At 46.6% G+C, this 24671-nt stretch overlaps 1 protein-coding gene across 1 annotated transcript in view; it reads left to right on the top strand.

Moving 5' to 3' along the window:
* The first annotated feature begins 844 nt into the window (after nucleotides 1-844).
* Runx1 (RUNX family transcription factor 1) overlaps nucleotides 845-24671 on the top strand; it is an 86082-nt gene continuing 62255 nt past the window's right edge. Inside the window, exons 1-2 of the mRNA XM_036203188.1 lie at nucleotides 845-1178; nucleotides 7367-7523. Of these exons, the coding sequence (XP_036059081.1) occupies nucleotides 909-1178; nucleotides 7367-7523 (427 nt within the window). The 5' untranslated portion in view covers nucleotides 845-908. The remainder of the gene's footprint in view (nucleotides 1179-7366; nucleotides 7524-24671) is intronic.

Below are 24671 nucleotides of genomic sequence, written 5' to 3'. Positions count from 1 at the left end.
TCCCAAACCCGAGTCCTCAGATGTGGGAAGCTCTAGCCTGAGCGTCATCGAGTTTGGCTTTTTTTTTTTCCCCTGATTAGATAGAGGTCTCTGTAAAGCTAAATTTTCTGCACTGACCATTTGTCCAGAATTTATTGAGTAATGACAAGTGATTCTACCCCAGCCTTTGAACTACTGAAGCTGATTTTCAAGGCTACTTAAAAAAAAAAAAAAAAAACCTTCAGCGAACATTAATGGATTTCTGTTGTGTTTAAATTCTCTACAGATTGTATTGTAAATATTTTATGAAGTAGATCATATGTATATATTTATATATACGAGCACATACATTACTAGCACAATCTTTTAAAGTTGCGGCTCTTGCTTTAGAGAATCGAAGTGAGTTTTTCATGATAAGAGGGGCGCCCGTGTATGGAAGACACTCCTAAGTTTTGTATTTTGTTGGGACTTTAAACAAAACTGATCTGCAAGAAGGAAAAGCAAACCGACGGGCTGGAACTTCCAAATCTAGCTTTTGCTGTTCATTTTTTGTTCTGCGCATAAATATTTTAAGACGTGTACGGGAATTTTGCCTCCGGGACCGTTTGTAATAGCCAAAGATTGAACTTCAACTTTGAAAGCGAGCCTCCTTTGGGCATTTGACTTTGGATTCTGGTTGCCCACTCTTTAATGCACTAATCGGCCAGTTGTTGTTAGCCCTGCTTGGGTGTGAGGCCGATCGGAGTAACTAGAACTCAGTTCGGGACTGTTGGTAATTTAGCCTCCCTCCTCCCCCACAACCCTCCGGTAGTGATAAGTCTCCTGAACTTGTATGTTGGTCTCCCGGGAGCTGCTTGCAGAAGATCCGCGCCCGTGTTGCCGTCTAGTAGGAGCTGTTTTCAGGGTTCTTACTCAATCGGCTTGTTGTGATGCGTATCCCCGTAGATGCCAGCACAAGCCGCCGCTTCACGCCGCCTTCCACCGCGCTGAGCCCCGGCAAGATGAGCGAGGCGCTGCCGCTGGGCGCCCCGGACGCCGGCGCCTCCCTGGCCAGCAAGCTGAGGAGCGGCGACCGCAGCATGGTGGAGGTACTAGCTGACCACCCCGGAGAGCTGGTGCGCACCGACAGCCCCAACTTCCTCTGCTCCGTGCTGCCCACTCACTGGCGCTGCAACAAGACCCTGCCCATCGCTTTCAAGGTACTCGGGCCTGGAGAGGGTGGTGGGAGGATCGGGAGAAGGCCGGCCGATGCCCAGAGGGAGCCTAGAGGGCAGAGGCCGAGCGGCATCTAGACAGGGGTGCTGTGCTGCCTGTGGAAGCTTCTGGTCCTTCTCACTGAGTTTGGGATGTGGGGGGGATGCTGCGTTGCCGTGGCGACCCTCGGGAGGGACCCACTTTAGCCAGCCCTAGAGGCATCCAAGAGGAGTTTAAAGAAAAAGTCAGGATAATCCCAGAACATCTACCAAGGGCCTTACCTTTGCTACGAACTAGGAAAAGTTAAAACCTTGGGGCAGACAAGTCCGTCTTCCTTCCTAAGCTTCTCGGACCTCCGGATGAACACCCAGACCATTTTGTGTCTCTCAAATGAAGGCTTCGGGAAAGAGAGAGAGAGAGAGAGAGAGAGAGAGAGAGAGAGAGAGAGAGAGACTTTAATACCTTCTGGTCAGTAAAAGTAAACCAACGAGGGAAAGAGCCAGGGGGATACCCCCGCCTCCAGCGCGCCTTTTTTTTTTTTTTTTTTTAACCGCCCTATAGACATCAGAATGTCCAAAGTCCACTGCAGGCGTAGTTAAGTCTGCCAAAGTTCCGAGGAGTTTTTCGAGCCTGTCGCCTGTTCCTGCCAGAAGCCGCAAGTAGCAAATCCTGTTGCTTTTCCTGGAACCCTCCAGAAAATTGAGCCCCGGGCAAGAAAGGTGCTGAGGTGTCTTCTGACACCTGGGAAGGTCCAATTCGGCGGCTTTTCTGTTAGAGGAGGGGGCAGTGTCGACCCAGCTACTTCAGATGGACAGCTCACTTCCATCGGGTAGCTTTTCACCCTGATCTTGCCCTGGCTTTCAGTTGCCTCTAAACCTTGGCCTTCAGAAGGGATGTATAAACAACCCCAGGCGTTTTTAAAACAACCACCCTACTACTCTGGCAGGGAGCTTGAGAATTTAAATTCTCTTCTTTGGTCTTCGGTTTTAAAGTGCAGCTGAAAAGCACAAAGGCAGTGTTAAGTCCTGTTCTTTTAAAAGGCTGATGAAGGAGGCAGGTCCAAGCTGTAAAGAGAAATTGCCTTTTTTTTTTTTTTTTAAGATGAAGAAATTGTCCCCTTTAGGAGGGAGATTAACTTAATTTAAGCTTTTCCGTAGTTCCGGGCCTCAGCTGGACCTTGATCTAATTACAACGAATAACCCTCACTTTTTGAAAAGTGCTGTCCAAATTCTTTTTTTTAACACTAAAAACACGGTCTGCATTTTAAAAATTACAGAAATAGAAATGTCGCCTTCAACAGTTTTTGAAAGCAACTTTTAAAGGGTAGGGGTAGGATTGGGGTCCGAAGGTAGGCAAGGCCCTTGGCTTTACCCACGTTCCAGTTATTTGGAAAGCCATCCTGATTCCTTTAGAAAAACAAGGATAGTTGGTGGTGTCTTCTGCTGACCATGAGAGGGAACCTGACTGAGCTGAGCCCTGAGGTCACTGTCAGAGAGAAATCAGGCTTTGTATAGTCAACAAAGGACCATTTAAGGTAGGTTCCCCACAGAGCAGAACTAAAGGGACTTGGGCCTTCCTTGGGGGGTCTTTTCCCAGCTGCTGTTTTTACTGTGAGGGAACTCCAGTTTATCAAGACACTAAATGATTGATTTTTTTAAAATTGTCCTCAGGAGTTGAAGCAATGCAAAGTCTTGAGCTACCACATGGAAATATTTGTTTTCTTTTAAAAGAATGAAAAGACCGTACATACTGCTTTTTCACACCGCGGAAAATTCCTTTTAAACAAAAATAATCACAGCCATAGAGCTTCCCTTTTCATAAATGATTTTGGAAAACCCACTTCTAAAAGGATCTCGGTTTGTTTTCCTGAGTGACAGCCGGTGGCTATGACGAAGGTCAAGGTGTATACAGCACACGTGAAAGGTTCAAGTGGGTCTCTTGAGAGAGCTTGGGGGAAAGGACAGGGTAGCAGAAAAATCAGACCACTCGATTAATATCTGTCACCACTCCGTCCCACAGAGAGAGGCCACTTCCAGGAGCTCAGCACCCTGCTGAACTGAGACAGTAGACAGGATTTTCAGAGGGAGAAGAAACTTAAAGGTTGAGCTTAAGAGGAAGCTGTGCTTCTAAACAGACCAGCATCCTAGCTGCGTGTTCTCTGGATCCCTAGCCCCCCATCTGTACCAGCTCCTACCAAAAATGTTTCTCTACATTTTGGATAGGAATTAAGGCTCAGGAACCTCGTTAGAGGTTAATCCTACAGGAATTACCTTATTCTCCAAGATAAAAACCAAATTACGTGACGTGGTGATAGAACCCACCCACCCCTAGTGGAGGAGCATCTTCGGGAATCTTCTGGAATTTTGTTAAGTCCTCTGCTTTAGTCTTCATATCAAGAGATTTAAATTCACAAATTCTCTCAAAAATAGTTTTAAATCATCCTCATTGGTTCTCCTCTACACCGCTTTCCAACTCCAAACCATTTATCTTAGCCCACAAGAAACAATTTCCCAGATGAGAAATTGTGAAGTCTGCTATGTACAACGCAGTATTCATAGAAGCAGCCAGCAAAGTTGTTCAGGTGACTTGCAACAGATTTTGTAAGACTGTAATGGTACAGTTTGTTCAGGCCCTGGTACACAGAGCATGAACATGCCTTCAGCAGGGAGTCCAGAGACCTTGGGTGCTGATGTGAGATGTTTTTCAATTTTTTTTAAAAGGGAGTAAATAATGTTTCTGGCAGGAAGATCATGGTCCCTAGCTATGCAATGAATGCCATCTCAGATGAGTTCTATGTTCTATGCCCTAGCCTTCTTTGAAACTCTAGAAGATCAAGGAATTTGCCATAAATATAACTGTAATTTCAACCTATAAAATTGTTGGAAAATGCTGGTTTCTGATTATGAACACTAGCCAAGAACAGTACTGGGAAGCCCTTACAGCAGAGAGGAGAGCTGATATTTTGCCCAACTTCCTGATACTTGGAGAACACAGAAGTTCAACAAAATATGGGCTATCTCTGGCCAGCAAGTCCCTTCTTGTCTGTTTGGTCTGTGCTGAATGTAAATGTTTGTCTTCCCTTACCTATTGTTTATAGCTTTTTATTGCAGACACTGCTTTTATTTCTGTTTGAAGTTAGATTTTTTTTCTCATTCTTTTTATATCACTTCTCAATGACAAAATCTGTATCAAATTGGAAGACATCTTAATTTTAACTCTAAAAATAATTTAACCTAACCTAAGTATACTTGTCATTGCATGAAATATAGTGTTAAATGTCTCTGGATTTAATTTGTCTCCTGCCCTTCACCACCAAAACTCTTGGGAGATAAACCAAAAAGTCAAAGAAGTAATAACTGAGTCCCCAGATTCCCCATTCCCACTTCCTTTAAAAATGAGAGTGATGAAATTTAAAATCCTGATTTTTAGACTTTTGAATTCCAGCATCAACAGCCTTTTCCTAGTTAGCCACCCTGGTCCTTTCGTACTGTCTGCATCTATCCATGAGGGCCTCCTGGGTTGGCCCCCCACTAATGAGGTAGCAGCACTGGAGCCATAGTGGTAAACTGAGGTACACTGAGACACAGCAGGAGGAGAGCCGTGACTCAGCATGCCTTCAGGCACTTGTGGAACAGGATGTATTTATTTTAACCTCTTAAGAGATATGGGCCCCAACGGTAAGGGGTTCAGTGTGGAAGCCCAGTGGTAGATCCGGTACCCTGGGTACCCGGTGGGTGTTGAATTGAACTAGAAAAGCCTAGCTCTCCACAGTGAGATGAGGGTGAGGAAGTGAAGCGTCTTCATGGACGACATTTCAACACTGTGAGCTGATTGTGCAGGGAGGGGGAAGTGAAAACAGAGAAAAAATAAAGAGACTAAAACCAGCAGAATTTATAGTAGAATTTTGTAGTAGAAAGAAAGGTTAATAATGATCAGGGGGATTTATTGCAATGGTCTTCTTTGAAACAAAAGAGTTGTCATATTACTAATCTTAATTAAAGGCCATCAAACACTTGTGGTGGGATATAAACATCTAATTACAGACTGCTTAGAGAATAAATGTTTTTAAATCTCCTTTGTAGAAAACATGTCCAACAATTGGAATGAAAGGGTTAAAAGAGGCAAGAGACTCTGTCCTTGTCTCACAAAGCAAGTTGGTAAAAACAGATGAAATTAAAGAGCTGACGAGATACTTACCCAGTACCCAGAGCAAAGTGTCCTGGTGATGTCCTGGGGTCTCATCTGTCCACTTCCCCGGGCAGCTGGAGTCATTTCCTGGCATGTTCTTTAGAACCTAGAGATGGAGCGGCCACAAAGAGTAAAAATCACCCAGATAGTCATCTGCAGGGAAAGGACAGCAGAAAGGGACATGATTAAGTGCAGTGAGGATGCCGAGCAGAGGGATTGGATATTGGTATTCGATCAGCGAATCTGTGGCATCCTTATTTACATACATACGGACAGAGAAATATTCCTGCAATAATCTATGTATCAACTAGTATGCAAAAAAATGAAAACACAGTAGCAATATATTGAGAAGTGCTTTACTGCTACCAACTTGAGAACATCCACCTAACAATGACCATGATATCAGGATAAATAACAAAAATCTCACCACAGACTGACCATGTATGTCAGAAATGATTGAAAAAACAAAACTGAACTTGAGGCATTTTGGTTTGAATTCCATGGCCACTTTGAAACTGGAACAAAGCAGATGTAAGCCGTAATCAAGTCAAAACTTAAAATCGCTGCTGCAGTCAGACGCCGGCTTGGCGGTACATGCCTGTAAGCCCTGGCCTCACAGTGAAGACAAGAGGATGTGAGTTCAAGGCCATCCTAGGCTACCTAGTGAGACCCTAGCTCTAAAATAAAATTAAAAGAATCAAACAGCAGCCAAGTGATGGATGATACTTGGTGGAGCATTTTCAAGGCATGTACTTCAAAGTACTTTAATTTAAAATTGCTGCTTTTTTTTTCCGGATATGAAATATGTTTATCTACCAATTGTCTTCAAAATATAATAAGCCCTTACCTTCTCCATGGCAGTAAAGAAATACCTCAGAACACAGTTAATGTATGCTGGGGCTCACAGATGTGAAAATGCAGCCTGGTTTCACCTTTGATTTGAGAATGATTATTGAGACTCCCTTTGTTCTGAAGTCATCTCTTTTAGAATAAATGGCACATTTCTGGTTTTTCTCCTTGAGTGCCAGAGTTCACTGCTAATGAGACTCCAACAGAGGAAAGAGATACCAGAGATTAGCTTCGAATGGGCAGTTTAAATCCCTTCCAGAGTCATTGGAGGCTGCGTACATGATGGCACACGTACCTGTAGCTTGCAGGTCGGAGACAGGAAGATCAGGGGTTCGAGGTCATCCATCAGACAATGAGCTTGAGACCACCCTGGGCTATGGGAGACCCTGTCTCAAAAAAAACAAAAAACAAAAAACAAAAAACAAAAAACAAAAAACAAAAAACAAAAAACAAAAACAAAAAAAACAATCAGTAGCAAAAGTCAAATTTAAATTTAGCAGAACTAAGTTGAAGTTCCTAAGTCCAGATCCTGCTAGGAACACCAACAGAGGCCCAAGCGAGTAAAGATGGGGTTGGAGAGATTGCTCAGTAGTTAAGGACACACCAGACTGCTGCAGGGGACGGCTTCTGGTTCCAGCACCCGTGTCAGGTGGCTCACATCTGCCTATACTTCCAGTTACAGGGTGTTCCGATGTCTCCGGGCTCTGTGGCACTTACACTCATATGCACACGTACACCCACATCTACTTAGTTCAAAATAATAAAATGTATCTTTTTTTTAAAGGTGGATTAGATTATAAACCTACCACATAAGACTTTCTGTCTTTCAAATATGTCTTAAGGGGTGACTATATTGATGAGAATCAGTAGCTTTTCAGAGTCCCTGTTCCCTTTTGTCTTGATCCTACTGTGTTGTGTGACCTTAGTCATTTAATTTTGTCGGTGCCTTCCTCACTTGAAAATCTACATCCATCTAGGCATTGTGGAATGAACAGCAAGTCTTTCTGTTATGATGCTCAGGTTATGATGATTCTCCTAAGAACCAGAAAGTGTCGTTAAGCTTTTTTTTAATTTAAGAGCGATTGCCGCGCAAATGACATAGAAGTGTCCCTATGGCAGCTCTGATGTCTGCCTTTGTCCCTTGGCTGATGTCCAGGTGGTGGCTCTGGGGGACGTTCCGGATGGCACTCTGGTCACCGTCATGGCGGGCAACGATGAAAACTACTCGGCAGAGCTGAGGAACGCCACAGCGGCCATGAAGAACCAGGTGGCAAGATTCAATGACCTCAGGTTTGTCGGCCGGAGCGGTAGAGGTGCGTAACCATCACGGATGAACTTGAAATGCTGAGTATTTACCTGGGAGCAAACCCAGGTTTTTCCAGCCAGTAGTAGTTTCTTATTATTGATGCCGCATCAAACTTTGATATAATTTAATACTTCTGCAAGAGTCTCATTTTTTTTTTATTATCATGTTTGATAACTAAATTGGCTTAAGACTGACTCGGAACACATAATACATGAATGAATTCTTTTTTTTGTGGGGGAGGGGTTCAAGACAGGGTTTCCCTGTGTAGCTCTGGCTGTCCTAAAACTAGCTCTGTAGACTAGGCTGGCCTCGAACTCACAGAGATCCACCTGCCTCTGCCTCTCAAGTGCTGGGATTAAAGGCGTGCGCCACCACTGCTGGGCATGAATTGCAAATTTCCATAAAACACTTCACCATTTTTCTGAAACGAGAAAAGTGAGCCTCACCACAATGAGAAGTGAGATTATGTAATGAGAGTTCACTATTGGGCAATCTGAACACTGAGAGCCTTGAGCAGATGGTATCTGTACTTTCTACAACAAGCGACAGGGTTTCAACTGCTCACATCAATAATTTGGGGGAAATCCTTACAGTCTGTGATATGGTTTTAAGCAAGCTTACATTCCTGGGATAAAAATGGAATCCTATTAGTACAGTCGAGAACAGTGTGACCTTCATGATGTATTTATTATTATTTGGTGAGAAGTGGGGCTCACTTAACATTTAGATGTTAATCATGTTAGAGACTGGATTATTCAAAGAAACTATTCCCTTAGCTCAGGTGGATGTGCAGTTTGACTGTCCCTCACCCTTAGCCAACTTCCAAAGTGTTGGAGCAGCGAGTGTTGGAACCTTGGTTCTGAGGACTTCCCCATTTGCCGATTATCTTTCTTGCAGTGTCTCTTTGTGTCTGGGACCTAAAGCGTATTTTACAAAGATCGACAAGTAGGGAAGGTTGAAGAGCAAGGGGACTCGGTCTAAAGTTTCACTTTTGTAATGTCGAAGTGAATAAGCTTGGCCGTCAAAGCTGCTTCTCGCTTAACCAAAAGACAGGATACATGCGAAGGAACAATAAGGTTCTTGCGTTAGGAAAGAAGCAGGAAGGGGCTAGTGGAGTCTGCGGCTCAATGGCAGAGCACTAGCCTAGCATACTCAGGGCCCTCTGCTTGGTCCCCAGAGCCAAGCAAACAAAACAAAACAAGCAGACTGGCAAGTCTAGAAAAGGCCAGGCAGAGGGGCCATCACTCCTGTGGACGAAAATCGGTTCTCAGTGGAAGAGGGGAGAGGGTAAGTGTATGTGTGTCTGGGGTGTTGTGCTGGTGAGCCTAGATGTCCAGGGCATTTTCATAATGAAATCACACCTAGAGAAAAATAAAAAACATATAATCTGATTGAAACTGCATGTTCACACTACTATGCTAATAATAGGGTGATTCAAAGAAAAGTCTCTCCACTTATTGAGAGCCTGAGGGATGCTGGGAGAGCCCATGTCATTAAGTGGGCTCACTTGTTATATTGAAAGTCTGCCTTTCAGCAAATGGAATTCGCATTATGGTTCAGAGGCGTGTGTTCAGAAAACACTGTGAAGGGTTCAGATGAGTTGCGGACAGAGTGGGTGGGAAGCCGAGAAGAAATAACGACCCACAACCAGGCCTCCCCACCTGCCTAGCAATGAACTCCATCAGTTCTTAGGAATTGCCACTTTTAGGAATGGCTAGCTGAGTATCCCTTGGTTGCCAGAGAAAGTGTGGTTGTGCTCCTCGGCATCTAGGTGGGTCTTTCCGTCCTGTTTGGCTATGGAAGTTTTGGAGATTGTTTAATGGCCCATTCCAGTGACAGTTTCCATTAGGGAGCTGCAGGGTGGTTTCTGACAGTCGTCACAGAAAGGTGATGGAGATGACGAGGAATGGAGCTTTGAAAGCAGCATGCTTACTTTTGTGCTGCTGAGGGCTGGTCCCCCATCTCTCTTTGGCCATCTCTGTTTTGAGTGGGTGACTAATAGGTGCTGGTGTTTACCTGAGGAACGGCGGACTGTTTCCCCAAGGTGTGGACTGTTTGCATTCTGCTACCTGATTCGTGCCTGTGTGCACTTGAGTTTGCATAAACCCCCAAAGGAAAACAGCAGCACCCAAGGCCAGGCTGTCTTCTCAGACCCTGGAATGGAAAAGTTAATCAGATGCACAAAAAGGATTATAATTGATTGGAACAGGCTCCCCACTCCATGCCTGATAGAGAGTAATTAAAACTCAGGAGCATTAATTGACCATTTGACCCAGTTACGGTTACCGTATATAACGTTGGTCTTGAGATTTTACGGTTTAAATTTTTATGTCAATAATATAAGACAAATAAGCTGTCAGAAGACTGAACACGGTTTTATCTCATATTTTCACTTTGTAGTCACAAAATATAATTTTATTTTGCTTTTTCGTGGTCATCAAAGCTTGCTGGACATTCCACCCTCTCTGTCTCTCTCTCTGTCTCTCTCTCTGTCTCTGTCTCTGTCTCTCTGTCTCTCTCTCTCTGTCTGTCTCTCTCTCTCCCTCTCTCTCTCCCTCTCTCTTTTTCTCCCTCCTCTCTCCCCTCTACCCCCCTCCTCCCTCTCACAGGTTGCTTCCCATTAGAAAGGGAATAGATGCTCTCACTAATTCTAACAAAATTAGTCCAAATCTCCCTGGCTGAGCTTTATCCTTTAAAAGTTTCATTATGTTTTATTAAGCGATCGTAAGACTCAACCTATTTCATTTTCTGCCTTTTTTTTAAATGTGCCTAAAAATATGCCCTTGACATTCACAGACTAACCCAGAAGGTTTTGGCTTTTCATCCCTGCGCACATCTTAAGGTCAGTTTTGAGTGCAGTCAATGATGGATTCTCCACGGGGCCTGGGTGCTCAGTGTGGAAGGAAGGTAGAGAGGAAGTGTAAGGGTGCTCCCTTTCTTGTTCCAGATGCCAGACTCTGGGGATTGTGACCCTCCCAGAGACTACAAGAGCCACCCAAGGAAGGATTTTTCTCTCTTCCAAGAAATGGATCTGTCTGGTGCTGGCTGATGGCCAGGGCCACAGCTCCTAACCTCGGGTTCAGCCTGTGACTGGGAGAACCTGCCTGTCTGGCTTCTAAGGCCTGGCTGCCTGCAGGCCCCTGTGAACACTGGTGAAGGCCTAGGCAGCTCAGGCTTCCCCTGCCCCTGGCTTCCCCCTGCACTCTGGGTAGTCTAGATCTCCTCCAAGTATCTCAGCCAGGAATGTGTCTCCCTTTGACTCCTGATCTGCATATTGAGTGACAGCCTTCACCAAAGAGAGAGCTGCTTTTGGGGTAGGGGTCGGGGAGAGAAGAGGGAATCCAGGGAGACTCACTGAAGTCCAGAGAATAGGAAGGCACACAAGTGGTTATTCAGGACAATTGTTTTAATCGCAGGGCCTGAGACTTTCAGTCACTTCCAAGTTCAGAGTCAACAAGAACTCTTTCATAAGGTTAATTAACTGAGCGGTTTTTTGTTTTGTTTTGTTTTGTTTTTCTGTCTATAACTGCAATCAGTATGTTCTGATGACAAGAAAGCTCCCCACAGCGTGAGGTGACAGACATTTAAGAAACTTTAGCAGTGATGTCTGCAAATGTTTCTTCCCTACTAGAGTATTTTATTAGCTACCAATGAACTGACCGGTCAGAGAGTATAGCTTCAATGATTTCACAGAAAACCAAAGCACCCAGCTACCAAAGATACCCATAGCTGTGTTGTAATGAGGGAAACAATGGCCGGGTTCCATTTGTTCTGAGAATGTGACTTTTAATCTTTGGGAGATGTCATAGATAGTTCTGAAAATCCGCTGAAAGACTTTCCCCAAGAACGGAAGAAGTGCAAAAGGTTTCTGTGTGCAGCGTAAAGTTTCTGGAGTTTGCTCATAGATCTTCAGGGATGTGTGGGTGCCAAAATGTGCAAATTTGGAACATGGCTTTGAGCTGGAACTGTGGAGCGCCAGAGTAGTACCAAATACCCAGAAAATAAATAACCAAGGGAACCACAAGGTGGACATTTTCTGGCGCCCTTCTGTTGTTTTGATGTTTTGATGACAGTGACATCCGTAGACTGGGGGCCTGATTGGTAGGGTTAGGAAAGTAGATCAATTCAAAATGCCAATCCAGGCCTTTGGTAAACCACTAGGTATATGAGTGGATGTAATCACTTATGCAGGACTGGAGGCCATTCTGTCATTGACAGTAGGTCTCTTCAGGAGTGTCATCCGCCCTACCTGCAGTGACACTCAGGGCCCAAGAAGCCAAGTGTCCTGTGGTCTGTCAGGAAAGGGTTTCACTTCTCGATGGAATCTGCTGTTTACGCTGACCTCCTGGCAGCTCGGAACTTGCCCATTTTGAAAATAGTGCTTTTCTGAAGTGAAATTCCTTCCTAGACTCTTGCTGGGGATGTCTTCCCAGACATAATATTTATGCTGTCACAAGCTGGGCTCTTTCATATTTGTGTGATGTCGTTCCTTGTGACAATTTCATTCCCTTCCGCATGATTCAGGGTGCAGCACGGGGAGGCTGTCTCTCAGCTCAGCAGAAGCCTCTGGTGGAGACACAGTTAGGGAAGGAAAAGCTGTACTTAGACTCCGAACAGGGAGGGGTGTCTTTCTGTAGTGGCTTTTACCGAGAGTTGGTCTTAGTGACTCACGATGTTACAGGAGCCACATCATTCTTTATTTGATGGCAAATTCATTTACTAGAAGAAGGAAAAATCCAACTGCCAGCCCCAGAGATGTTCCGTGGAGAGCATTCTGGGTAAGCGATAGACATGGCAGTTGGGTCTCCGAGAGAGTAAATAGAAAGAAACCATGTGACTTGTGTGCCATTCAAACGTTCATTTTCTCCCTTTTTCTTTCTGGTTTTCCGTCTACTGTTTATAGTAGCACATCTAGTAAAATCTGTTTTCTTCAGATTTAGCCGTGAACACATAGGGATAAACAGCAAAACAAAAATAAAAAACAGATAAAATCCAACAAAACTAAACAAAACCAGGGCAGGGCCTCTTAGAAAACAAGCCTCTGCTGGCCCCAGCGAATACTTCCTGTCCTGGCAGGCCAGGAGCTTCACCCAGAACTGATGTAGAATGTGACCTGTCGGACCAGGACCAGGCTTCCCTCCTCTTTTATATTTGACAATAAAAGAGTTAGTGACATTTTCCTCAAGCAAGCTTCTCCCTGTCCGGCTTAAAGCCTGGCGTGGCCAGAACCTTAGTAAGAGGCAGGAGCAGCTCACCGCACGCTGTCCCTGCTGGAAAGCAATGGTGTCATGCTCCACTCTACCAGACTTTCCTTGTGGGTGGGTTTCACAAAGTGCCAAGCATCAAGGATGGTGTCACACAGCCCTTCTTGGTTGAGGTTATTTGCATGAATAGGATTTTTCAGTTGTGGGGCAGAAGCTGCCCTTGTACGGAGCCGCCCTCCGCCCTTCCTCAGCAGAAGGGCTGTCCTTTGGTGAGCCAGCTCCTTTTGGTCAGGACTGAAGACCATCGATCAGAAAGTGCCTTGGAGAGAAATAATGGTTGAGTGACTTGTAGAGCTTCCTGTTAGGACCTCGCCATAGACCTAAACAGTGATCCAGCTAGCCACTCAGCATGCGTGTGTGTGTGTGTGTGTGTGTGTGTGTGTGTGTGTGTGTGTGTGTGTGTGCATGCGTGCTGGTTGGTGAGGTACAAGGGAGAGGGTGGAGGAGGCTAGTTATGGAAGAATATATTCTGTCTTTCAGGAATTTTTTTTAAGGAAACTTACTTGTTGAAGCAGAGAGATGGTGTAATGTCTGTGGAGTTTTGCCTTCCTGCTGATGACTATAAAAATGAGCTGAGAGCAGCAAGGGATAGTTAAGAATGATGACTGTGTGTAGTTACCCCTGGTGTCTATGGAAGACTGGTCCAGAATCCGCTCCCTCCCATCCAGACATCTGCAGTTGCTCCAGCCATTTGTACAGAATGGGGAAACCTTTGTAAAGAACCCCACACACCCTCTAATATAACTCACATCATGTCTAGATTACTTACGATGGCTAATAGAATATCACTTACACATAAGTAGTTGCCATGCTATTGTTTAGGGAATAATAATGAGAAGAAAATAAAAGTCCACAGGCTCAGTACAAATGGGTTTTTCCCCACGTGTCTGTCATCTATGATTCCTTCAATCCACGAATGTGGGACCCATGGACGTGGGGCTTACTCTAATGTAAATGTAGAGTGGTGTGCAGTTTGCAGGCCCTGTTGGGGGCCCTTATCCAGGGGGTATATAGTCATGTGTCTATACTTCCATTGAGAGACTTCTTGGACCAAAATGTTCTTGAAGATTGAGTCCATCCATGCTGATAACATCTTCTCATGTGAGGCCCCAGTCAAGCAATTAACTAGAATTAATGAGCTGTCTGTCTGTGAAAATGTCCCCGTGTGCCAGCTGCCTGTAAGCTACTCACATTCTGCCTGTATTTATAAACACCCATTAGTGAGTTTCAGGCAATGCCTGTCCTCCATGGCTGGGTCCGCTGTGAATCTCGTGTTCGGGGGCTGTGTGGAGAATGGAGTTAACATTCAGTTTTGCACTGCACTGCTTTGGGATTCCAGCTCACTGCCCAGCCTCTATTAGCCTATATTGGAACTCCATTTGCTATGCCTGAACTTACTCCAACCAGGATGCCAGGCTGCATGGGTCCATAGAGTGTAAAGAAATCCCAGCAGCCGCCTGCGAGAGGCTTATGCTATAACTCCAGAGTCCCAGTGCGTTTCCTTCGGCTTCCTCAGCAAAGGAGGAAATAGTCACTCAGGAGCCACTTAACCTCTGCTTTGCTCATAGAGGATGTAAGTGAATTTGAAGCTTATTTTCCGACTTGGCGTACTCCCTGCTTTTAGAGACTTAAGACCTTCCTAATGAACACATGGGCCTAACCATACTTTCTCCTGAACACATGACCCCAGGAAGCCCAGGTCCAGTGAATGGGGGGGGAGGGCAGTGTCCTCTAGGGAAGTGTGTGTCTCTGATCAAGTCACCTTATGCAAAGGAAGGAACTGTCTAGTGTTCATCTGCCTCCTTATCAGATCTTCATGGACAGGCAAGTAGGGAGGGGCCCTTGAGAGTTCAAAAGGCTCCATTCACAGTGGATGGCGTGCATAGGATTCAGCTCACAGCATTTGTTCATAGTATTGGTCATGGATCTTCACAGACATTTTTCTGTATTTCTATTTGAAATCTTTGTATTCGGTATGTTCAGCATTGTACAGAGTGTGTTTGGCATTGTATGGAGTGTGTTTGGCATTGTATGGAGTGTGTTTGGCATTGTATGGAGTATATTTGGCATTCTATGGAGTGTGTTCAGCATTGTATGGAGTGTGTTCAGCTTTGGATGGAGTGTGTCATTGTATGGACTGTGCTTGACATCCTATGGAGTATGTTCAGCATTGTATGGAATATGTTTGGCATTGTATGGAGTGTGTGTTTGTTCGGCATTGTATGGGGTGTGTTCCGCATTGTATGGAATATGTTTGGCATTGTATGGAGTGTGTGTGTGTTCGGCATTGTATGGGGTGTGTTCCGCATTGTATGGGATGTGTTCAGCAGTGTATGGAGTGTGTTCAACATTGCTTGGAGTTGTTCAGCATTGTATGGAGTATGTTTGGCATCATATGGACTGTGTTCGGCATCTCTCATTTTTCTATGCAGGAGCTATCTGAACCAGGATCATTGAGAAAGCTGTTTGTCTTTTTAAATGACATCTCAAGAACTTACAATAAAGGTCCCCACTTTCATCCTTCAAACTGCTACCCAGGGGGCAGGTCCCCTTCACTCTATGGCCTGTGTAGGTGATCAGTTTTGGTGAGTCTCTTACTTGGTGGTTCACAGCTGGGATGTGTTTGGACCCCTAGGGGACATTTGATGAGGTCTGCAGATACTTTTGACTGTCACATACTGGGCTGGGGGAGTGGTCCATAGCACCCAGGGATTGAGGCCAGAGATCTGCTAAACACCCTATTATGTACAGACTGCCCACCCCCCAGAAAAGACCAATTCTAAAACTTAAATTATACCAACATGGGGGAAACCCTGACCTGGCTGCCCACCACTCTCAAAAGTTAAGTATCTCTCTTGCCCCTCCTCCCTCACACTCTTTACCTTCCTTGAAAATGTATGAAACTTTAAATCTGTGACATTCACAATGAAGATAAAAGTGGAGGCAGGAGGATCAGAAGTTCAAGGTCATCCTTGGTTAGATGTTGAGTTCCAGACCAGGCTGGTCTAAAGAGACCATGCCTTGGGGTGGGAGTGGGGGAATAAATAAATAAGAATGTATCCAGAAGCCCTGAGGAGTGTCCCCAAAACCAAAAATCCAGCTTTGCCCATTGATGTCATCTGATCCCTGCGGTCCCTGTGTGACATGTAGTCACCCACTCCTTAAATCCCCGCCAGTGAATGCCTCTAACAGGACTGTTTTCACTATGGGCGATGGGTTTTACCAGCTTCTTAACTGAGAGCAGATCGTAGGTCCCCATTGACTCTTAGAGCCACCCATTCCCTTTTGGGGGTATTCAGGGGAAAATACGGGAGTGGCTGTGATATGCACTGTTGAATATTTGACAGCATACCGATGAAGCCCTCCCCCACCTTCTTAGAAGTGACTATCTGAAATATCTGCAGACATTGTCAAGCCTTCCCCTGAGGGTGGGGAAGTTGAAAACAACTTAAAGGTATGTGTCTATCTGAGATCTATTCCCCTTTTGTCCAAAGAGAGGAGGAGGTGCAGTGAGGATTGATTACTTGAGATAAAATGCAGGTTTTGCTTTCCCTAGATGAGAAAAACCTGGGTGAAGCCTCAAACCTGGGTCAGGTCCCTTCAGGGACAGTGTCCCTGCAAGAGACAGTGGCAATTGCAAGCAGAGTGCAGCAGCTGGCTTCAGTAGGTCAGCGAGAGGCCCATCTCTTGTTGCTCCTGGTAGATTTTTGGGCAAGCTTCCTGGCCTCCCCTTCCTCCCTGAGCTCTGAGGGCCTGAAAGGGTTATGCCCAGCAGGCACTGGGATTTCAGATTAGCAATGGAAGAGATGAAATTAAATATGGACTGTAATTCGAAGCACTGTTTTTCATGGGAAAAGGAGTTCTCCCAACTTAGCCTGTCCAACTCTTTTGTCCAAACATTAATAGCATGCAAATATTTATGATTCATACATGCCCCTTTTAATTCCCAAGTGTATTTTAACAATAAACACTGCATTTTGACAATGAGGCAGAATAATCCCTTTGTCCGTAGCAGAGCTGTGCATGCTGGCACCCAGCACCAGCGCATTCTTCCTGAGTGGTAACTGCTGTCTCCACCCAAGCTTCGGGGAGTTTTGTGTCTGTGTGACCCACGCTTGCTTTGGACGGTGCCCCAGGCCATCCTGCTGTTCCCCAGAAGCTGTTCTTATCTCAGCGTTTTAATAAACTGCAAGTGAAAAGTCACACGTGGGTTTTCTCTGGTGGCCACAGGGAACCCAGAGAGTTGATTTAATCTGTTGCTTGCAGCAGCCTCTGACTATGCTCTTGTCTTGCATTCTGGCCAAATTCCTGGGCTCTGGATTACACTAAAGCCACTGAGCCTCACTTACGGTTCCTCACACAGAAACACGTATCTATTGAGAATGATTCTGCGGGGTCTTCGGAAGACAATGTGAGGATGTCTGAGGAGTGGTCAGGACTCCCCGAGAGGTACAGGCCTTGGTTTTTCCTCCTGTGTAATAGACATGGCAATGCCTTTCGTCTGGGCCTCACAGTGTTAGGATGATAAAAATGAGATGGTACCCTGATGAGGAGACTCCAAAGACCAGGTATGGTGGCTCTTCCTCCTGGAGTGGGAATTGTGGGAAGGAAGGAGGAGATGGCAGGAGCAGCCTGTGGAATCAGGAAGTTAGAGGGTGGCACCCTCTCTCACTGCCCCTCCTCTGTGACAGAGACTCTTATCCCTTTGTTCTTCTAAGGACTGGCAAAATGAAGGTGTCTGGGACACAATAGAGCTTCATAAATATTCACCAATAAGTGCATGCATGACAGTCATAAAATAATCGTTTTTGGGAGCACTGTGTTAGACATATCCTGTCCATTTCTCCTTGTTACATCTGTTTGCTTACTTATCTTGTCCCATGAAGTCATTTATAGAGAGCATTCATTCATTCATTCTTTCTTTCTTTTTTTTTTTTTTTTTTTTTTTGGCACAGAGCAGCACTGTTAGCCCAGGCTGGCCTGGAATTCACAGTGATCCTCCTGTCTCAGCCTTTATTCATTGATTCATCGCATATGTATTGTGTATGGTGTCAGCCATTAGGCTAGCACGGGAGAGTCATGAGTCAGCTGAAGAGCAGTTCGTTATCAAGGTCAGGGGTTCATGAGGGGTGACAGTGAAGCATGCCCTCACTGTTCTGAGTGGACGTCTCTGTGTCAAAGGACAGGAGCAGCAGGAGCAAATGTACACAACCTAGTGAAAGGCCGAGGGCTTGTCATCTCTGTTGACACCTATGGGAGGCAACAGAGCATGCCTGTGTTGGGGGCTTGGGGGGGGCACCCAGCCTGCTGAAGAACTAAGAGATACGAGGGTAGTCTGCTCTGGAGGACCTTGAGGAGAGTTGGATGAGGATGTTGTAAGGGCCTTGACATCCACCCTGGGCACTGGGTCTGATGCCAGTGACATGGCCAACTGCCAACAGGTTCTCAGCAGAGAACTGCATCCCCAGACACACATACTCAACAAACTTAGAATGCAGTGTGAGAAGCAGGGAAGGCGTTTGGAGGGTACTGGGGTACTGAGAGACCAACCTGGCACGTTTCTCCTCTCACGCACCCTCGGGTCTGTGCATGGAGAGCTTGCAAACACCTCTATTTAGTACTGTCACTGCCAGGGGATGTTAGCTCAGGCTGGCCTCCAGCATCCACCTGCCCTTCCTCCCTTCATCACAGCAGAGGCTCAAGAAGCCGGTGAGCAGAAACTGGGGACCCCAGGGCCACCGCTGCCTTCTCTTCTGAATGTCCACACCCAGACCCCAGCCTCCCTGCCGCTCCCACATATGGTGCAGGAGGTTTGTGCCGGGCTGTGTGTGAGGCTCTAGGCCACAGGTACATGGAGGGTGATGAGTCAGGCAGCCCTGGGAAGTCACTTTGGGCTTTTCCCCTGTGTGGCCCTTGGCTGGACTACACAAGCCAGACCAGCAGAGCCTGGGGAATCTGGGTTTGTCTCTCTGGATGGAAGGACAGAACGCATGTGGCCTTAGCCTAAAGAGAATCTCGTCCCTGTCTGGCTCGTCATCTGAGATCATGTGGGGCTCGGATTCCAAATGAATAAATAAGACTGAAGGAAACATGTAACTTGGGGAAAGAAAACAGCCCCCAGGGACTATCTTGATGCCTTGAGGTTGGGGGATGTCAAGTGATATAAAGTGTTAAATCCAGTTCTAGAACCTTTCGTAAGATAGACGAAAATCCGTAGACGTTCTCATACTTACTAAAAAACAACATCGGTGCAGCATTTGGGTACAAGCAGCTTGCACGCTTGTTTCTTTTGCAATATTTACTTCACACAAAGATGCATTATCTTTGCCAGGTAGGTTTAAACTGTGGCAGGCTGGACCCTCAGAGACAGAGAGGCAGGACTTCCTGCGTGCCCAGCGAAGGAGAGCTTTGCCCATCCATTTCTTTCCTCTGGCTGTACTTAACCCAGAACCCAAAGTACAGCCAGGCTTTCCAAGCAGATGCAGCTGCTACACTGGGACTCAGCAGAACTCATTGATTCACTTTATTTGTGTGTGTGTGTGTGTGTGTGTGTGTGTGTGTGTGTGTGTGTACATGTATGTGCAGGTGTGTGGGGAAGCCAGAGACTGGTATCCAAATTTCTCTACCACTTATATTTTTTTGAGCCAAGGTCTCTCACTGAACCCAGAGCACTGTTTCACCTGGCAAGGTCCTAAAATCCACTTGTATCAACCCCCAGGAATAGGTTATAGGTGCCTGTTGCCCACTGGCTTTTTGCATGAGTGCCGGAGATCCGAACTCAGGTCTTCATGCTGGCGCCACATGGTGGCTCACCTTCCAAGCCATCTCCCTATCCCATCAGCCCTTTTTTTTTCTTTTTAAATAACACTGGAACAGAAAACACAGATATGATTCAAGCCCCTGAACTCTACTGACTCACTTCCAGAGAACTTCAGCGTAAGATGTAGCGTTCCTATTTTCCAAGTAGATGGCTCTTTCTCAAGTGTCTGGTCACTCCACATAACCAGGCAAAGGTTATTTCTAGGGAAGACTGAGTTCTGTATTTCATGTTTTTCAGTTAGGCTCTGGAGGCTTGAACTTGTGCCAGGAGTAGGGAACTCTGACCTGCATTGTGCCTGCATGGACATAGATGGGGCTGAATCCGGCCAGCTGGACACAGGGGCTCTTTGCACAAGATAAGATATACACACAGACATCCTCCAGTTCAGCTTAGAGGAGCCAGGAGACTCCACACACGTCTCATGATTTGTGCCCTGCTCACAAGTCCCTAAATAAATTAATTATGCAGCTCTGTTGTCAACACACCACAGCGGAAAAAGAAAGAGGAAGGGAGACAGGCCTGAGTGTTGGCTGTCGGGAGCCTCTGTGGGAAAGCCAGAGGTAAAATGCTTTGAGCACACAGAGAATGACATTGTTAACATGGAAGTCGTCCCCGGAATCTGAGGGAGCATTTGGCATTTGTTTCCTTTAAAACCAAGTCCCCCGTGTGTGTGTGTGTGTGTGTGTGTGTGTGTGTGTGTGTGTACACGCACGTGCATATGTGTTCATGTACTTATGTATGGAGGTTAGAGGACAACTTGTGGGTTCCAGGGATTGAACTCAGGTGGCTGGGCTTGGCAGCAGGCCTTCACTCACTGAGCCGTCTTGCTGGCCTGGGTGCACCCATTTCAATGCTCAGTTATTTGTGGCCAGAATTAGATACAACATAATCTGTCGTCCAAGGGGAACTCTCCCTGCAGCCTTTGAGAATCTTCGGGGATTTCCTGAATTTGTGAGGACCTTCCTGGCTGCCTTGATTTTTCAAATGCAAAGTTTAAAAAAAAATATTTCCCTTCACATGTTCTTGGGTGCTTTAAGTAGAGAAAGCCTTACACACGTGGATGGGGTGTTATGGCTACAGCTTGAGGAAAATGGCCACCCCACATCCCCGGGCAGAATATCCTTTGTATGTGTGATCTTCATTTTCGTGACAAAGGGCAAGTTTCACATCCCCAGAAACAGTCCCCAAAAGGAGAAGATGACTCATGCGTCCCAACCTACACCAAGGAGAATGACTTACAGTCCACTGAGGGACGATGGAGTGGGACAGGCACCCACAGACCAAGAAAGGGCTGCATGCTCCCAGCAAGAGACAGAGGGCCACCCCTGGCTCCAGCTGGCTTGGGGGAGAGGGTCCGGCTGGAATGTATGGTGTTTAGAACCTGGCAGGACATGCTCTCTAGCCATCCATAGTCTTGCTTACTCTCCACTTCCGGCCTCAGCCCTCCTGAGGAAGGCGGAACACAACTTTATAGTGTCTTGACCCTGTGGTCCAGTCATTTGCTAGATGTGAGGAGAAGCACAGTGTGTCTCAGGCTGGACAGAGAGACAGAGTCTAGCCAAGGCTTTCTTAGACCTCAGAACTGCCCCTGTTCACCAGTGAGCCCTTCCCTGAGGCCCTGGAACTTCCTGGCCTTGGAAAGCATGCCACATCACAGCAGCGAGTGTCCAGGAAGGCTCACCCCGTGACCTTTCTGACTAAATAAAGCCATTCGTATTTTGTTCTGCCCCGTGGATGGACAGCCTGGCGTCGAGGGAGACGCCACATGTTGCTGTCTTGGCTTGTTTCTATAGCGGATCAGCCACTCACAGTCCTGCCTTAAGAAAGGTTGCCAGCCCGTGGCACAGCCCTGAACTTTAAATTCAAGTTGAAGTCAGTCCAAGCACCAACTCTGTCACCTGTTAAACGTTCCTCTGTTTCCACAGGTCCTGCCCACAATCAGGTGTCTGGTTGTCTCATCCTAACCCCTCCTCACAGGATCTCTGGGGCCCCGATGTCTTTGTCACTTTTACCAAGACTTTGCTGGTTGCCCCGCCCACATATTCCTTTTTTCCTTTAGCTTACATGAGAAGACTCTGAGACAGAAGGGCTGTTACTACCTTCTGTTTTGCAGAAGAAAAAACTAGGGCCCTGAGAGATTAAGAAACTCGCCCGCAATCGCACAGGCAACAGGTGTGATTCCAACACTGGCCGAGCAGCCACACTTCGGCCTCTCCCTGGGTATTTCCTGGAGCCTTATGAGCGAGCTTTGTCTCTTGATGCTTGGAGTGCGAGTCCAGACTGCAGCCCCTTCTTCTCTGGGCCTTTCTGTCTGACTGGTCTGTCCTCTTCCTCATTCAGCCCTCACGTTACTCTATCACACAGCTCCCCTCCCTAGTCATAGCCACACACTGGAGCTCATGCCCTGCTGCATCCAGTACCAGGAGCAGTGAAGATTCTAATGCTTCTCTCTCTCCCTAGCACCTCCCACTGGGCATGTGACTCACATTCAGGGCATCTGTGACTTATAGCTTGTCCCTCTAGTGCCAAAAACCTCTGCCTCCAAGCGGTGCCTGAGATCAGCCCAGGGTTATCTGTGACCTGGGCCAAGAGGGCTTCTGGGAAGGCAGCACACTGGAACATGAGCTAAGGCCCTCCCCGTTGCCTCCCCTTGGTCCTGAAGAGCCCAGGAAGGCTAGTGTTTTGTTGCTGCTCTGGTCCTCTCTGAGTCCTTCCTCTTCTGGCTGCAGCTTGCTGAGAAAAACACTTGAAAGTCTTTCCCTCTCCACGCCCACGCACTTAAAATACCAAGCCCATAGGTCATTTTAATAAGGGAATTTGGCTAATAACACATGTGCGCTTGAGGCTGCAGCTCCCACGTCTGCAGGTGCTGGCCAAGCAGGGCCTTGTCTGAGCAACCCCGGGCCTGGGTGGGTAGAGAGCAGAGCACATGGTTCCTGCAATTCAGAGCACCCTCAGATGTGCTTCTGGCTACCTGGGGGCCGTTGTCAATGACGTGCCAGGGCCAGCTGGAAGAAATCCAAAAGAATGGAGCTCAGGTTTTCACCCAGGGGAAAAATGTCACACTCACCTGTGAGAAAAAGGTCACCATGGTCTACAGATAGTAAGCAGATGTCCTTGTTGTACTCAAAGCTCTCACCAGGGATGGGGAGATGGCTCAGGTGGTGAAATGTCTGCTTCACAAGCATGAGGACCTGAGATCCATCCCGGGAAGGATGTGGAGACAGGCACATCCCTAGGGTTCACTGGTCAGCCGGCTAGGTGAATCCACAAGTTCCAGGTCAGTGAGAAACCCCGTCTAAATAACAAGATGGGCAGTATTTGAGGGATGACACCCACAATTGACCTGTCACCACACACCAGCTGTAACCAGAGCCCATTGAGAGGATAAACACAGTATATCTCCTCCCAGGGGAGTTGCTTTACTGATGTGAACTCTCCCTACCTGGGAGCCATCACTAAGTGGAAACTCCTGTATCTGCACATAAACGGATGAGCATAAAGTAGTAAGAGTCATGGAGATGAGCAATGATCTTGCCACCTTCCACTGCAGCTGAATTCCTTTCTTAAGTCAGCTACTCTAGTTACCTGGGATTTCTCACAAGCTTTCACCTTCAGAAAGTCCCAGTGCCCTCCAGGAGACTGCCACTGAGCCCCGACCCAGGTTCATGGGCAGCTGCCTAAAACAGTTTGTGCATTAGAATCACAGGGGCACTTTTCACTTTGGGGGATGGTGGGAGGGGGTGAATGAAGGCTCCTGAGTTTAGATTTGGCACAGATGGACACTTTTGACACCAGTGACAGAAACACAGAGGTTGTTGACTGTAAAGCTTAGGATTCATTTCTCTGTGTTTAAGTTAGTTGATTAATTGTTTTGGAGTGTGTGTGTGTGTGTGTGTGTGTGTGTGTGTGTGTGTGTGTGTGTGTTAGGGCATATCTATGGAAGATGGAGGTCAGAGGATAACGTGTGAGAATTAGTTCTCTTCTTCAATTGTGTAGATCCCAAGAATGAAACTTAGGTTGTCCAGCTTGGCAGCAAATACCCACCAAGCCATCTTGCCAACCGAAACTGAGTGATTTTGAGAACATAACTTTAGCTTTCTAAGTCTTAGCATGATGGCCTTCTAAGCATAGGGAGAATCAAGAGCTATACTCTATATAGGAAGGTACCATTCAGAGATGGAGTCAGAGAGCACACATTCCTACAGGTCGATGCTGCTGGCAATTGAAGGAAGTCAGGAGGAGAAGGAGGGAGCCGGCCACCCCCAGTGCAGGGAGCAGTCCCACAGAACCTCCATCTTGGCCTTGTGGCTCCAGAAAAAAACGAGAGAAGGAATCTGAGTGCATTAAACCGTAGTACTGTATTGCATCAGCCCCAAGGTTGCTTGAACTCAATGTTCCTTGAGGTCTTTGCAGTTCGGAAGCTGTAAGCAACACAGGACATGGACCACATGGGTCTGTTCATGGGACACCATGCTGGATAGTCACAGGCTCAGATGACCTCATCAGGGAGCTACAATACACACTTCAGGCAACTGTGGCTGAACCTGTGGCTCGGAAGCCACTATCAGAGAACTTTAGATGCTCCAGGCATCCCACAGCCTCGAACTGAGAAGGAAGCAGTCGGGGAGCTACAAGCAGGCATCCTACTGCCTCAGGCTCAGAAGACAGTGTCAGAGAGCTATGAGTCACACCACAAATATCCCTTGACCTGGGACCAAGGGAGGCAAAAACGTGAAAGAATCTCTCTCTCTCTCTCTCTCTCTCTCTCTCTCTCTCTCTCTCTCTCTCTCTCTCTCACACACACACACACACACACACACACACACACACACAACACACACACACACACACACACACACACAAGGCCAGCCCAGAACTAAGCTGTGTCACCATGGCGGGTGTCTTCAAGCTACTTTTCCCTTCTAGCCCCCTCACGTCACTATCTTCTGCTGCCCCTAAGCCTCGCTGCTCTCCTCCTTTCATACTGCTGAAGGATAGTAATAGGCTTTGGGGAAGTGGTCCCTGCCCTCAGGCACTTTAAGTTTGGACAGTCACAAATGCTGTCAAA

The sequence above is a fragment of the Onychomys torridus genome, chromosome 12, assembly GCF_903995425.1.
Source record: "Onychomys torridus chromosome 12, mOncTor1.1, whole genome shotgun sequence".
Taxonomy (NCBI): Eukaryota; Metazoa; Chordata; class Mammalia; order Rodentia; family Cricetidae; genus Onychomys; species Onychomys torridus.
This window is presented reverse-complemented; position numbering and strand designations above follow the sequence as displayed.